The following is a 13,245-nucleotide window of genomic DNA, read 5'->3' as shown; positions in this document are numbered from 1 at the left end:
GTAGCTATTAGAGTAACATAAAAGTAAATCTTAACCTTTACATACTGTGCAGACATAAAATCATTGTAACTAGTACACCCTTATAAATAGGTTCCACTTGTGTAGAGTGTTTGTGGTTAAGCACAATGCTTTGTTCCACTGTGTCCTAGAGAAATGAATATTTAAGAAGAGTGTTCTTTTTGCATAACTTTGATATTCTATTCTTTAATACTGCTATCTCTGTTACATTCTCAAACAGACACCAAGGAAACTTTCCTCTACAAAAGGAAGCGTCTACTCTTAGCATCATTAATATAATCATTAATGGGCAAATCCACTTAATGTGTATTTTTTTTAATGTTGTATACATTTAGTCAACATAGTAGTAGCAAGAATGGACTATTCATGTTTGAGTTTTTAAATTAGGCTAGACAATAGACTGCCCGGAGAAGATCTGATAAAAGGCAGAATATACCAGTTTTGAGGGACTACTTATTAACCTTAATCTGAATATGGATTACAATATCCCCCAAACCAAAACCAGACTTCCAAAAATACAGCCTGGCAAACTTAATAAACAATATATAATTAGAATACTACTGTAGCTTTAAATGTTACTTCTATTATCTTCTATTGGAGTGACATTAAAATGTTTGCGAGATTGTTCAACTGTCTTGAATATCAAGTAATGAAAGGCTCACTGAAAGTATGCTTGTCTTACTAACACAATTATTCCCAGAAATGAGTTATATATTTAACACAATATTAAGTATTTAAAAACAAACTGCTAGCATCAATCCTTGTTAAGGCAGAAGTAACTGCACTTTGGTATTTCTTTAATTTAATTTGCACAGTTCACAATGCTGATAAGTAATAACATTTGCACAGTACACTATTTAATGGATATAAGAACAATGGCTACATGTATGACAATGTTATTATTTATCAAACATGCTTGGAAGCAGAATTATTAAGCCTTGCCATCAGATTCTTAGCTTAACTAATTTGACTGTTTTCATCCATAGGCAGAAGCAAAATACAGTTTAACAAAAAAGCCTTCCAGAGACTAGACGGTCTGTGTCAAAAACTTACAGATTCATATTTTTAAAGTCAACACAGTGGAACATCGCATATCCGACCGTCACATAACCGCCCTGATCAATTAAGTGCCTCGCTAAAATAAATAAATAAATATTAAAATGAAGCTATGAGATTAATGGCATTGGCAGCAACAGAAAGAAAGCATTATAGCAATCAGCCTTTAGGTGTGTTCCCCTGTAAGAGAGGCGGGCTGTGTGCGTGTGTCAGTCAGCTGTGTGTAGCAGTGACGTTTCAATACAGCAGTTGAGAAAGCTTTGTGTATTACTCTTTTTTTGTGCAATGTGTTCATATGATGGAGTGCACGGTTGCAGATATTGGCAGGGGGTTGTTGTAGCTTTAAAATGCATCTGAATTAAACAAAGCAAGCTTTATAAATGCAATGCTTACCAGCCGTTTGTTTAAAATAGATGAAGCAATATTCAAACCGAGCAGAGATATTAAGAAAGGAGAACCAGGGAGGCAGCGACTTCTAGAGTTAAGAAGCCATCAGTTGCAGGTTACTGTACATTTACTGTTTGTTTTGTATCTTTTTTTAAGTTTTACATGAAGATGGCTTATAGCACACCACAGAGCAACACTGTGTATTGTAGCCTAATTAACCATGTTTACATTTGCTTACTTTTAAAGCACAAAATGTTGCCATGTTTAAAGCAGTTTGCGTGTTGTTTTTGATCACTAACCTATTTATGGATATGTAAATGCTTTTTCTATAGATGTTCTGAAATCTGACTTTTCCACATATCCGTCTATACCCCAGTCCACAAGGGGTCGGATATGCGACGTTGTACTGTATATTCTAATCGCCCCTCAAAACAGACCCAACCAGAGTATAAACCTGCAGCGAAACAACCAACCCCGCTCTATAACCCTAACACAGGGGTGACAATCACTTGATCACTGTAAACAACCACCACTAGGTGCTGCTAAGATCCCTCCTTTTATTATGACAAGGAGAGGGTAGAAAGAAGAGAGGCAGCTAACCCCAACAGGAACCAAAAGAACGAAAAATAAACCCAACAGTTGTACTACTGTTATACAAAGACAAGACTCTTTCTATCACTGTATATGAGAAAGAATTCAGTACTGGCAAGTTGCAGAGCATTGACAATTGGGTTTAGATCAAGAGTCATTCTGGTGGATATCATTTTTTGTATTTTAAAAAAATCATTTTCAAAAGTGTTGATATTGAATATTATGCAATGAAGTGTCTATTTATTTAATGTTTTTAAAACCAATATTAATATTGTACATTTAGTATAAACTTTAAAATGACATAGGTTGTAATCATCTCAGGAAACAGCCTTGGTGGACACTGTGTTACTTACCGCAATACTGGCACGGAAGACGCAGTACAAAAACAATCTTCTAAATGTAATTGGGTCCTCTTAGCATGAATAAACTTTCAAAAAACAAATCAAAACAAAAATACAAATCAGTGTTGGGGTCATTTTGTGGTTGTTAATTCACATTTGGAACCAGTACTAAATTCTTTCACATATCCAATTCAGGCTACATATGGCAGGACTTCCTATCTATCAAAGACTACCTAATGTAAAAGCAAAAACATTAAAAAAAGGGTACCAAATATGTATTTACATAATGTAAATTCCAGATTATTTCTCAATGAATGAATACTGGAGATATTGTTCTTTACAAGCACTGTATCATCTTAATTTTAAAACACATACATTCTGATTTACCTACTGCATCGTGTGCTGTTATGGGTCATAACAGTGCAAGTGTGATTAAACCACATTTTATATTAACTGATCATAGAATTACCAAAATGTTCTTTGGATTTGACTACTGTCAGTTTACAATAATTATGAATCTTACGAACCATTATTTTTGGAAGAGGTTATTTCAGGATACCTACATATTCTCAAGGCTCAATACATTATGGACGTATGTATCTATGTAATTATATATATATATATATATCACACACACTCACACATACATACACACATGTGCATACATACGTACACTTACTTGTCGGCTAGCCAATCTCTTTCACATTAATTAAAAATATAACTTACACTGGATCTAGGTGTTTAATTGGTGACCCAGCCAGTTTCGAGTACCAACTACTTAAAATATGTATTTAATGACATACACCACACCAATGAAACCAAGACAGCATTTCTGACCACCAAGTTTCTGATTGTAATAAGAATTAACAGGTATCATAAAAGCTGCGTTGTGGAGGCACCTTCAGACACAGTATTTGCCTAGATGTTGAGAGTAGATTTGTTGCAGGTACAGGATGCAACTAGTCTTTGTACTGTAGGTCAAGCCTCCAAAAATTGAACATGGTCGTAAGAAAACTATGCTGTACGTTTTAATAAAAAAAATTCTTACCTGCTTCTGAACTTGCTTGGCCACAGTTGCTGCCATTGTTATTTGGTACCATTGCTACTGAAGCAGCCTGGATCCTGGAAAGTGTCTGGTTCTGATGATGATGATGATGATGATGTTGCTCAGGATGATGAGGAGGAGGAGGGTGATGCTGGTGGTGAGGATGGTGGTGGTGTTGAGGGGGAGGGTGGTGATGTAAGGGACTCCCTAAAGCTACTCCTGTCTGACTAAGCATCCCACAATTCCCAGCAGCATGCATCTGATTCACCAGACTTGCAAACTGGCTGTGAGAGACATGGCCTCCGCTGTGAACCAAGTTAGTGTTTACGTTTTGGCAGTGAATTCCTTCCCCCCTGGAAGAGTGATGCTGCAACTGTAGGTTCTGAGGTGGAAAGGATGTGAAACTGTTGTCTGTAAAATGAAGCGGATTTGAGGAGCAAGGTATACTAGCATTAGAGATACCACAACCAACGCCATTATTTCCACTCATGTGAGAATTTTGACAGCTCATGGACTGAAGCAAATGGGCCATAGAGTTATTTGGAGGAAGTGAATTTTGACCATGCTTCCTCAGGTGGTCGGTTCCAGGCTTGGAGGCTCCTGGAGCTCCCATCGGCAATTGCTTGAGCATGTTGAAAACCGAAGCTGGTTGCTTTCGTTTACGTAAGGGATCCTTTTCCTGAGCCATTAGCTTGTCTCGTAGTGCAGCTCGTCCGCTCTGATGCCCTTCACTCATCGTCAGCATCACGTTATTAGGGGGAAACATGGTATTTAAAGTGGTATGTCCTTCCCCGTTACCACCACTGCCAACAGGCCCGACACTGCTGCTATTACTGCTCACCCTACTGCTGCTATTGTTGTTGCCAGTCAGTTTGTTTTGATTTGCTAGCTGTGCTTTGGCTGCTGCTGACAGTAAGCTACTTGCAGGAAACGAAGCAGCATTATGTTGATTCAAGATCTGATTAAGTGGCATTCCGAGCAGCCCTGGGTGATTCTTCTGTGGAGCATTTCCAGCAGATGTGGGTGGAAACATAGAGTTGGACTGAGCATTAAGAACACTGCTCATGCCAACAAGCAACTGGTTGGAGACGTCTTTGTACTGATGATGAAGACCATCTAGCTTTGTAGAGGGGCTTGAAGGCATAGATGGCCTTGGCGATCCAATGGATGACCTAGGTGACCTTGGGGGAACCTTCATGCTACCACAGCTGGCCTGAGGCCCTGGTGGCATGATGAAGCTTCCATGGTCTGAAGAAGTGGAAGATGAGCGTGACCTTTGAGGAGATGCCTCTATCCTTCCCATGACAGGTCCCATCATGTGCACTGGGGAGGTTACTGGGGAGTGTGATATGGTGGAGGCCACATGCTGGACCCTCTGCATGTGGCTGCTATGACTTACGGGTCCTGGTTTGACTGCTGGCAAGGGGAGGTTACTTGGCAAGGGAACAATAGCAGGGGGAATGTTTACATTCATCATAGGCACCTGAGAGTGAACATTTGACTGGAAATTGGAGGGGTTCATTAACATATGGTTCTGGCTAACTGGTTTACTGGGGATTGGATCGAGGATGCCCAAGGGGTCCTTTTCTGAAGTAATTTGCTTTTTCTGAAGAGCACAGGGGGGTGGTAAGGGTGGTGGTGGGGGAGGGGGTGGAACTTGAGGGGGTTTATGGTGAAATACTGCTCGAGGCATGTCCATACTGGGTGAAAAATTACACATAGGCTGTTTTATAATAGGAGTTTTTGTAGTCACTGTAGGAGAAAGAGGTATATTAGTCCTTCCAGCCAAGGCACAAGATGACTGTGCTGGAGAGTTATGGAGCATTACTGCATGGGGAGATAATGGAGTCTGGTTGTTTAATTGAATGGGGCTAGAATTAGACACACCATGAAACCCAGGATTGTTCCGTGTGAAAACATCAGGGCTTCCCAGAGGGTCAGTCCTTGGAGACAAGGACCCGTCACCATATATTTGAGATCCTGATGACACTGGGCTGGGCAATCCACCATGACTGCCACGGTATGGAGACTTCTGTCCATACTCATTACTCCCAAGCCTTTGTCTTGGATAGCCAGCGTGAATATCTTGCAGCTGGCCTGAAGTTAGTTCCTGTTGATAATGCCTAGGACCTGCCATCACCATCATCTTGAAAGGGTTATTGCATTCTGTGACCACAGAATTAACCATTCCTTCATGTGATTTATTCCTTATTGCTCTTGGAGTTGCTGATCGTGTAGGTACCACTGGAGTTGCACCTGAAACACAGTTTAAATAATAATAATAAAAAAAAAAACAGTAATCAGCTGGTCCTAGTTTCTCAAAATGGGAAATAAAATGCATTTAAAAAATAAGTTATCCTTGTAGACAAGGAATTACACACATCACTCAATTTCTAGGACTTGTCCTGCATCTATAGAAACTGAACCGATTCTATGCATTGTACTGAATGCAGCTGAGGGCTTATATGAACCACTGCAATAATGTACAACAATACAACAAAAAAATCAATTAAATGTAAATCATTTTAAATTATGAGTTCTATGGTGCATTATCAGCAAAATGCATGGAAGACTGCAGATAGTGTTAATCTTATGACTGAGTTTTTAAAATCTCTCTCTCAAAGGTGGTGCACTTAAATGTATTAGTTTTTACTGATCAATAGCTATAATACATACTTGTGCCACCCCCTGGACTAGTTAAAACTACAGAAGGATGGGGTGTTTCCATGCTTTTATGAAGAGTGGCAACTGCAATGATTTTCCGTTTGTGGATGCAAAGCTTAGTAACATCTTCATCTGCTTTGACATCTTCTGCGGTCCTCTGTTTGACAGCTGCCCCCGGATCAAAATTAAACACCTGAAACATATATTAGTCATTAGACGTTGATTACTTTGTTTGTGAATGACTTATTTTTATTTGAACATGCTTGGACATTTTTCAAACTTTAGTACAAAAACTTTTGGCTCATCTTCAGGAGCAAAACTTACTCCCTTTGTTAATTTTTCTCAAGCAACATATACAAACACCACCACCGTTTGGATATATAAACCAAACATATAACAGTGCATGTAAATGTATATAGTGTATTTCTGTCTGGAAAACTATGAAATACCAGGAATTATCCTGTTTTAATAATAATTGTAATACAAAATGCTATTTACATCTGCCACCATTTAGATAAATTAACAAGAGCTAATTATTTTTCAGTCAAGATTCTTAGTTTGTTGAAGAACTAATCAGTTTTGAACCATTAAGATCTATTTCTGGTGCATACTTGTGTATAATTTGTTGTCTTCTTTAGTGTTGAACTGTCCACTGATTTCCAATATATTCCATTCAGGTTAGTCTACGTGAATGTGTCGCAGGCTGATTATGTACACAGACAATTGCCAATTCTCAGAGGCTGTTAGTGTTGTTTTTATGTGCACTGGAAAGCACTGCTATTAAAACAAAAACAGAACTGCAGGTGGTTGCAGAAAGCTGGAGCTGAGAACCCCAGATTAAGCCTAAATAAGATGCACAGAAATCCTGCACCTTCCTGTTGACCCACAACTAGTCAATATAAACACAGACATACACACCCTTTTTGCAATTAAAGGAAATCAATTAACCATTTTAAATCTATATTACTGAAATACATTAATCCAAGTCTCGAGATTATACACACTAACTGCTATATTTTCTGCAGAAATGTACTATTCTGTTTCAGCTCTAGTATAATAAATGTTTCATTCTTAATTAGTAAAAAGGGCGACCAACTTTATATTACCATTAAATTTATCCAGAAAATGTAAATCCCCAACAAAGACCTCCAAGTTATTTATTTCTAAAGTGATTCTTACTGTAGTATTTACCTTGGAGAGAATAAGAGGACATTCCAAGCCACACTTGCAGGTTCCGTCAGTTAGCAGGTATGTTTTAAGCTGCTCCAGGCAAGATAGGACTGAGCCACTTGGACTACAAGAAAAGAAATAAGGAGTGGGCAACACTTATAGCAGTATGAATGAATATATTTTAGCCAAGAGTAAGGAATGCAAGATACTTTTCTACACACACCACAGGTGGTAAAGTGATAGTGAAAGGCTCTGAAAAACTATTTGGTTACTCTTTATGCTGGTAAAGACTACACAATAGGGAGAGCATCCATTTAACAGCACTTCAACTGAAAAGTTCACCAGCAAAGATTTCATTACTACTGTACTTACTTGCTTTAAAATGTTTATATACAGTTATATACCAATAATGTCATATTTTGCTGAATTACAAATAATTTATGCAGTTTTTCAAACAAACTTTTTTTAAATCAAAGCTGTAGTGGTTAAACTGAACACTGCTATATGAGGAGGTGGTTAAATGTCAGAAAAACTTGCAAAGAAAATATACAAAATGAAATTTACTGGTTGCATAAGTATTCAGCCCCTTAAGTCAGTACTTGGTAGAAACACCTTTTGCAGTAATTACTGCTTTTTGGCTAGGTCTCTACTAGCTTTGGTAGGATGGTGAAATTTTTGCCCATTCTTCATGGAAAAATTGCTCCAGTTCTGATAAGGTTGTTGTGGATTGTTGATGGACTGCAATCTTCAAGTCTCACCATAAATTTTCGATTGGATTCAGAAGTCAGGACTTTGACTGGGCCACTCAAGAACATTAATTCTCTTGTTCAATCACTCCAGTATGGCTTTGGCTTTGTCTTGGCTGATGCAAACAGATTTTCCTCAAGGATTTGCCTGTACTTTGCACCATCCATTCTCCCCTCTATCCTGACAAGCTTCCCAGTCCCTGCTGAAGAGAAGCATCCCCATAACATGATGCTGCCACCACCATGCTTGACAGTTGGGATGGTGTTGACTGGGTGATGCGCAGTGTTGGGCTTGCGCCAGACGTAACGCTTGTAATTTAGACTGAAAAGTTCAATTTTTGTTTCGTCTGACAACAAAACCTTTTTCCACATGTCTGCAGTATCATCTACATGCTTTTTGCAAACTCCATACTTGCTTTAAGATGAGGCTTTTGAGTAATGGCTTCTTTCTTGCCACCTGCCCATACAGGCAAGCTTTGTGCAGGGACTGGCTATTTTTGATGTGTGAACACTGACTCCTCCTCAGACATAGAACTTTGAAGATCTCACAAGGTCACTGTCGGCTTCAGAGTGACATCCTGAACCAGTTTCCTGCTTGCCCGGCTGCTCACTTTGGGAGGATGACCTGATCTGGGAAGTGCCTGTGTGATATGATGCATCTCCCACTTCTTAATGATGGACTTCACTGTGCTGAGGAATAATCTGCACCTTTGAAATTTTCTTGTACCCTTCTCCTGCTCTGTGCCTCTCTATCACTTTACCCCTGACTTGTTTCAAAAGCTCCTTGGTCTTCATGGTTGCTTTGTTGGATCACTATGTGAGTTGCATCTTGAAAGTCTTTATATACCTGAGGGAAATTATCTACAAGTTAAACCACTTTGAGTACACACAGGCTGAAACCATTTCACTAATTTTGTGACCTTTCAAACAAAATAAAAAAAAAAGATTGCAATTTGTCAGGTATTGCTACACATTTTTAATAAACCTGAGACTGCAGAAACCCCTCTATGGCTGTTGATAGAACATTAGTATCATGTTGTCTCTGGATATATGTATAAATGTAAATATGCATACAAATGTACAGGGTCATATAATATTGTAAAACTTTTAAGTTCACAGGCGTGTGAAAATGTTTTAGTGGTTTTCAGTGATGGAAGACTATACTTTAACTACTTACCTTATGTAAACCACTCTGTTTGGGTCCGCCTTGCGCTGCCATCCTATTGGAACCTGGGTGGGAGGTGGCCCTCCTTTGTCCTCGCCTTCATACTCCTTTCCTCCATTCATTTTTTAGTTTTTATAAATGACGTCTCAAAAGATATCAAACGCCCATCAGTGTCTTTGGACTACATGTCATCTTGGCCTTCCAAAAGAGGACCATGCGGTACAGATTTAAACTGTACACAACTGTTAGAGGCGGCTCACTTTGGAACCGACTTTGATATGCTTCATTTTTTTGGGCCCTTCTAAACACCAAGCTGATTTCCCATTATAGCCTTCATTAAACAATCGCTGGCAGGTGAATTAGAATCGACAATGTCAAACATGAATTCTACGTTGATGAAACTGGTTGCCAACAACTCAGGATAAACACGATTCAAGTAAAAATGGGATTGGCGTATCTTTTCTGTGAATGGAAACTTGATTCTTTCAGCAGGCAACAATTCTTCAAGATTGCTGAATGCTGTTGACCTTCGCTTTGAGGACTCTCATTTCTAATAAAGTGAAACAAAGACAATGTTCTCTAGCATTACTTCTTTCAAGTTTCCCATGTTTTATTTTTAACTTCCCAATAAAACATGCAACATGTATGAGGGTTTAAAGTGAGGTATCCTCATGACTGTTTACCTGCAGAAGAAAAACATAAAGGAATGGTTAAAAAAACAAATAATGAAAACCAATTAATATTTAATGGAATATACTATGTAGGCCAAGTCAGGTTCAGAGTAGGCTTCTGTAGTTAACTTTTACCAGCCAAATGGACAATATCAAATTCAGTACAGTCTGCAAAATACCAGCCTGTAACTGGTGTTGAACTGTAGGCAGCATAGATTTAGAGCCTACTAACACTGCAGTATTTTTTTTTCCCATGCGTTGCATGCACCATTTCCAGTCACCCCAGAACCCAACAAATATCTTATTTAAAACAATGTAATTAAGATGGCTGAATCTTAAAAAAAAAAAAAAAAAAAAAAAAAAAAGGGATTACCTGTAGTAGTCCTGTATCACCCTTTACCATTTTAGGAAAAAAGGCCAAAAGACCACCTTAATAAAATACCATGCTGCATAGAATTTAAATCAATAACCTAAGCTAACCAGACAGTTGAAAAAAAAGAAATAAAATAAATAATAATAATTGTAAAAAATTTCTTTGGTTGAGAGCAGACATCGAACATGCTCCCGCTACCCCCTCAAGACCAACTAGCCTACACAAGGTACAGTACATGGCAGTATGATGTATAACAGTGCAATTCAGTTATCTCCACATGTTGTACTTGAACAACAGGCTCACATGGTATACAGGACTCACTACACCCTTGGGGTATGATTACAGTCACCATGTCTTTTGCTATGACTACAACACAAGAAAAATAGCCCATTGTTACCCCTATATTCTTCCACCTGAAATCAGCTAAATAAATATTTAATATACTGTACAGTTTGAAGTATTTTGTGAAAGTATACTACAACAGGTCCAAATTACTGCTTAAATACAAGGATTTTTAAACACTACTGTATGTTGACAAATATTTGAACCTCTGCATATACATTAAAACCAGGGTTCTCACAAGAACTTGCAGCAGTGCCAGGCTGGTCTCTCCATAAGGTGTTGCTATGTCTGCACGTTTCCTGTTCTCATATATCATAGTAAACATACAGACAATAAGTCCTTGACTTCTGAACAGTTCTGTTTGATGTCTTTATTTCGTTTAAAATAGCATTGTCTGCCATATTATGCTTGACAAGTAAAACGCTTGTTCTTTAAGTCTTTATCCAGTATCTAGCATTGAATGGGTTTGTTTAAATTTAACAGCAGGACTAACTAACTTCCACAAGAAGCTGCAGTGCCCAACAATTTAGTTTAAATTTAAACTGTACACATTTAAACTAAAACCATAATATTACTCTGTGCTTCAGTTATCACTATCTACAACAAAGAGGAAACTATTTACTGTAAATGCAGAGAACATTTCATCCCTAAAGAGATCTCATCAAAAGCTACTACTGAAGTGCGTGATTAGAATAAAAACAGTAACATCTGACAGTGGTGGTATGCAGTATGAGTAAACCTTCTTACTGTATCCAGAATGACACCAGCCACCAAAACAATGGACCACGATATACAGCTGGGGGAGGGGGTTAACTCTCTAGGGACAGTGTAACTATCTACAAAACAGTGCTCAGCTACTGACAAAGCCAGCTCAAAAGAACTTCTTGCTTCTAAATCTAGGATCTGGCGAGTTGTATTTGATAAACAAGTATACAAGTTGTGTGTGTGCATGTATGTATGGATGAAAGCAGTTAAGCAATTTTAAATGTTTATTAATGACATGACAGTCTGTAAAAATGTAATTGAATTAATTAAAAAATATATTCATTGGCTGAAAACCATTGCAGAGTAATTAAGATGAATTATAAAATCAATAGACGGAAAGAGAGGTCATTATTTCCAACATCTGTTGAAGAAGAATGTTTTGGCAACACATCAGAAGATGGCCAATCATGTTTGAGAAAAGCAATACAACAAAGGAAATGGCTACATAACAGTATCAAAAATATGGGAAAACCAAAATCACTGTACCACTGAACAAACGAAACTGAAACATTTGAAGAGAAGTGGACATCCCAAGAAAACGACAGGTACAGCAGGTAGAAAACTTCGCTACCCACCCCCCCCCCCCCTTTCCAAAAAAACTTGGTCACCAGCTACATTGTTCATATGCCACACCACTTAAGCGCTCATTGTTGAGCACACATGCACTCTGGTGCCACAGGGACAAACATGCACACGTTTTGGGAATGTCCAACTATTTCGAGTCTTTGGAACCAGGTGGCATCGACTCTTTCAGGTCACGCTTGGTCCACCTCTCCGATTGTTAAACTAGTTCTAATCTCAAGTTATCTTGCTTGCAGCGTAAAATTGTACTGGCAGGTTTCACGGCTGCTAAAAAAAAACTATACTACAGTCATGGTGGTCTTCTGGACTTCCATTGACAAGCTCTTGGATAAGCAATTTTAGAAATATAATCTCAATGGAGTTGTCCACTGCTAGGATAGATGGTGCTCAACCAACAAAGATTCAGGCTTGGCACTTAGCCTCTTCTTCACTAGCTAACTTTCTGAGGGATGGTCAGGGCTGATTTCAGTGTTCCATAAGTATATATCTCACAATTTACTTTGTATGTTCTCTGCCCTGTTACCTGATCAGCAGATCCTGTGTTGCTGAGTTCGGTTTTTTACACAGTTCTTTTGCATATATTTTTCTTTCTCTATCAAAACTACGAATTACTGATTTAAAAATAAATAAATAATATGCAAGCCTACTGGTCTTAGTTCCTTATACGTTTTACCTTAAAATTGTGTGAAATAGCCTGCTTTACTTCCATGGAACTAAATTACAAAAACAATGCGAGTTGCCTTTTTACACGGTGGAGGTGCCAGTTAACACAGGTCTAAACATTTTTAAATGTTTCTTGATGTCTGTACTGTATGTCAAGCAGGTACAAGACAGTCAGCAGAGCCCGTATACATTTTTGGGCAATCGTCACATGATCGGTAGTCTTTTGAAGCTTTCTTTTATCGTGCAGAAGACGAAGTATAAAAAGGTATTGATTGGGTGACTCAAAACCATGAGTAGCACCCCAATTTTAAATTACAAACATTTTTTTTTTTTTTTTTACAGAAGTCACCTGTCTTACAGTATTAATTTCCTGTTGTTGACAACAGATGCCCAAAACAGCAGTAGTACTGCAGCATGCAGAGAAGATACAGGAAGCAGCACGTGTATAGTTGATTAGCAGCTGTTTATTATGCAAATTTTATTTCATGAATTAAATTAACAAATCACTTCAATTTAATAGATCATATTCAAGACTTATTCAGCAAATTAAAATTCCAAATCATACAATTCACCCTGGCTTTTTGTAAAAATGAGAGGACAAACCTAAATGGTACCTTCTTCCCAATCCAATGGGTTAGATTATATTTCTTCCTAAAATAAAGAATT

At 38.1% G+C, this 13,245-nt stretch overlaps 1 protein-coding gene across 6 annotated transcripts in view; it reads right to left on the bottom strand.

Moving 5' to 3' along the window:
* LOC121322329 (methyl-CpG-binding domain protein 5-like) overlaps positions 1–13,245 on the bottom strand; it is a 55,619-nt gene that overhangs the window by 12,876 nt on the left and 29,498 nt on the right. For all 6 annotated transcript variants that reach the window (XM_041262142.1, XM_041262145.1, XM_041262147.1 and 3 more), the window contains exons 2-5: positions 9,196–9,866; positions 7,294–7,396; positions 6,115–6,295; positions 3,442–5,694 (exon numbers count right to left, since the gene is read on the bottom strand). In XM_041262142.1, the coding sequence (XP_041118076.1) occupies positions 3,442–5,694; positions 6,115–6,295; positions 7,294–7,396; positions 9,196–9,305 (2,647 nt within the window). In that variant the 5' untranslated portion in view covers positions 9,306–9,866. The remainder of the gene's footprint in view (positions 1–3,441; positions 5,695–6,114; positions 6,296–7,293; positions 7,397–9,195; positions 9,867–13,245) is intronic.

This window comes from Polyodon spathula, chromosome 10 (assembly GCF_017654505.1).
Source record: "Polyodon spathula isolate WHYD16114869_AA chromosome 10, ASM1765450v1, whole genome shotgun sequence".
Classification (NCBI taxonomy): Eukaryota; Metazoa; Chordata; class Actinopteri; order Acipenseriformes; family Polyodontidae; genus Polyodon; species Polyodon spathula.
Note: the sequence above shows the minus strand (reverse complement) of the source record. Positions and strands in the feature narration are given on the sequence as shown.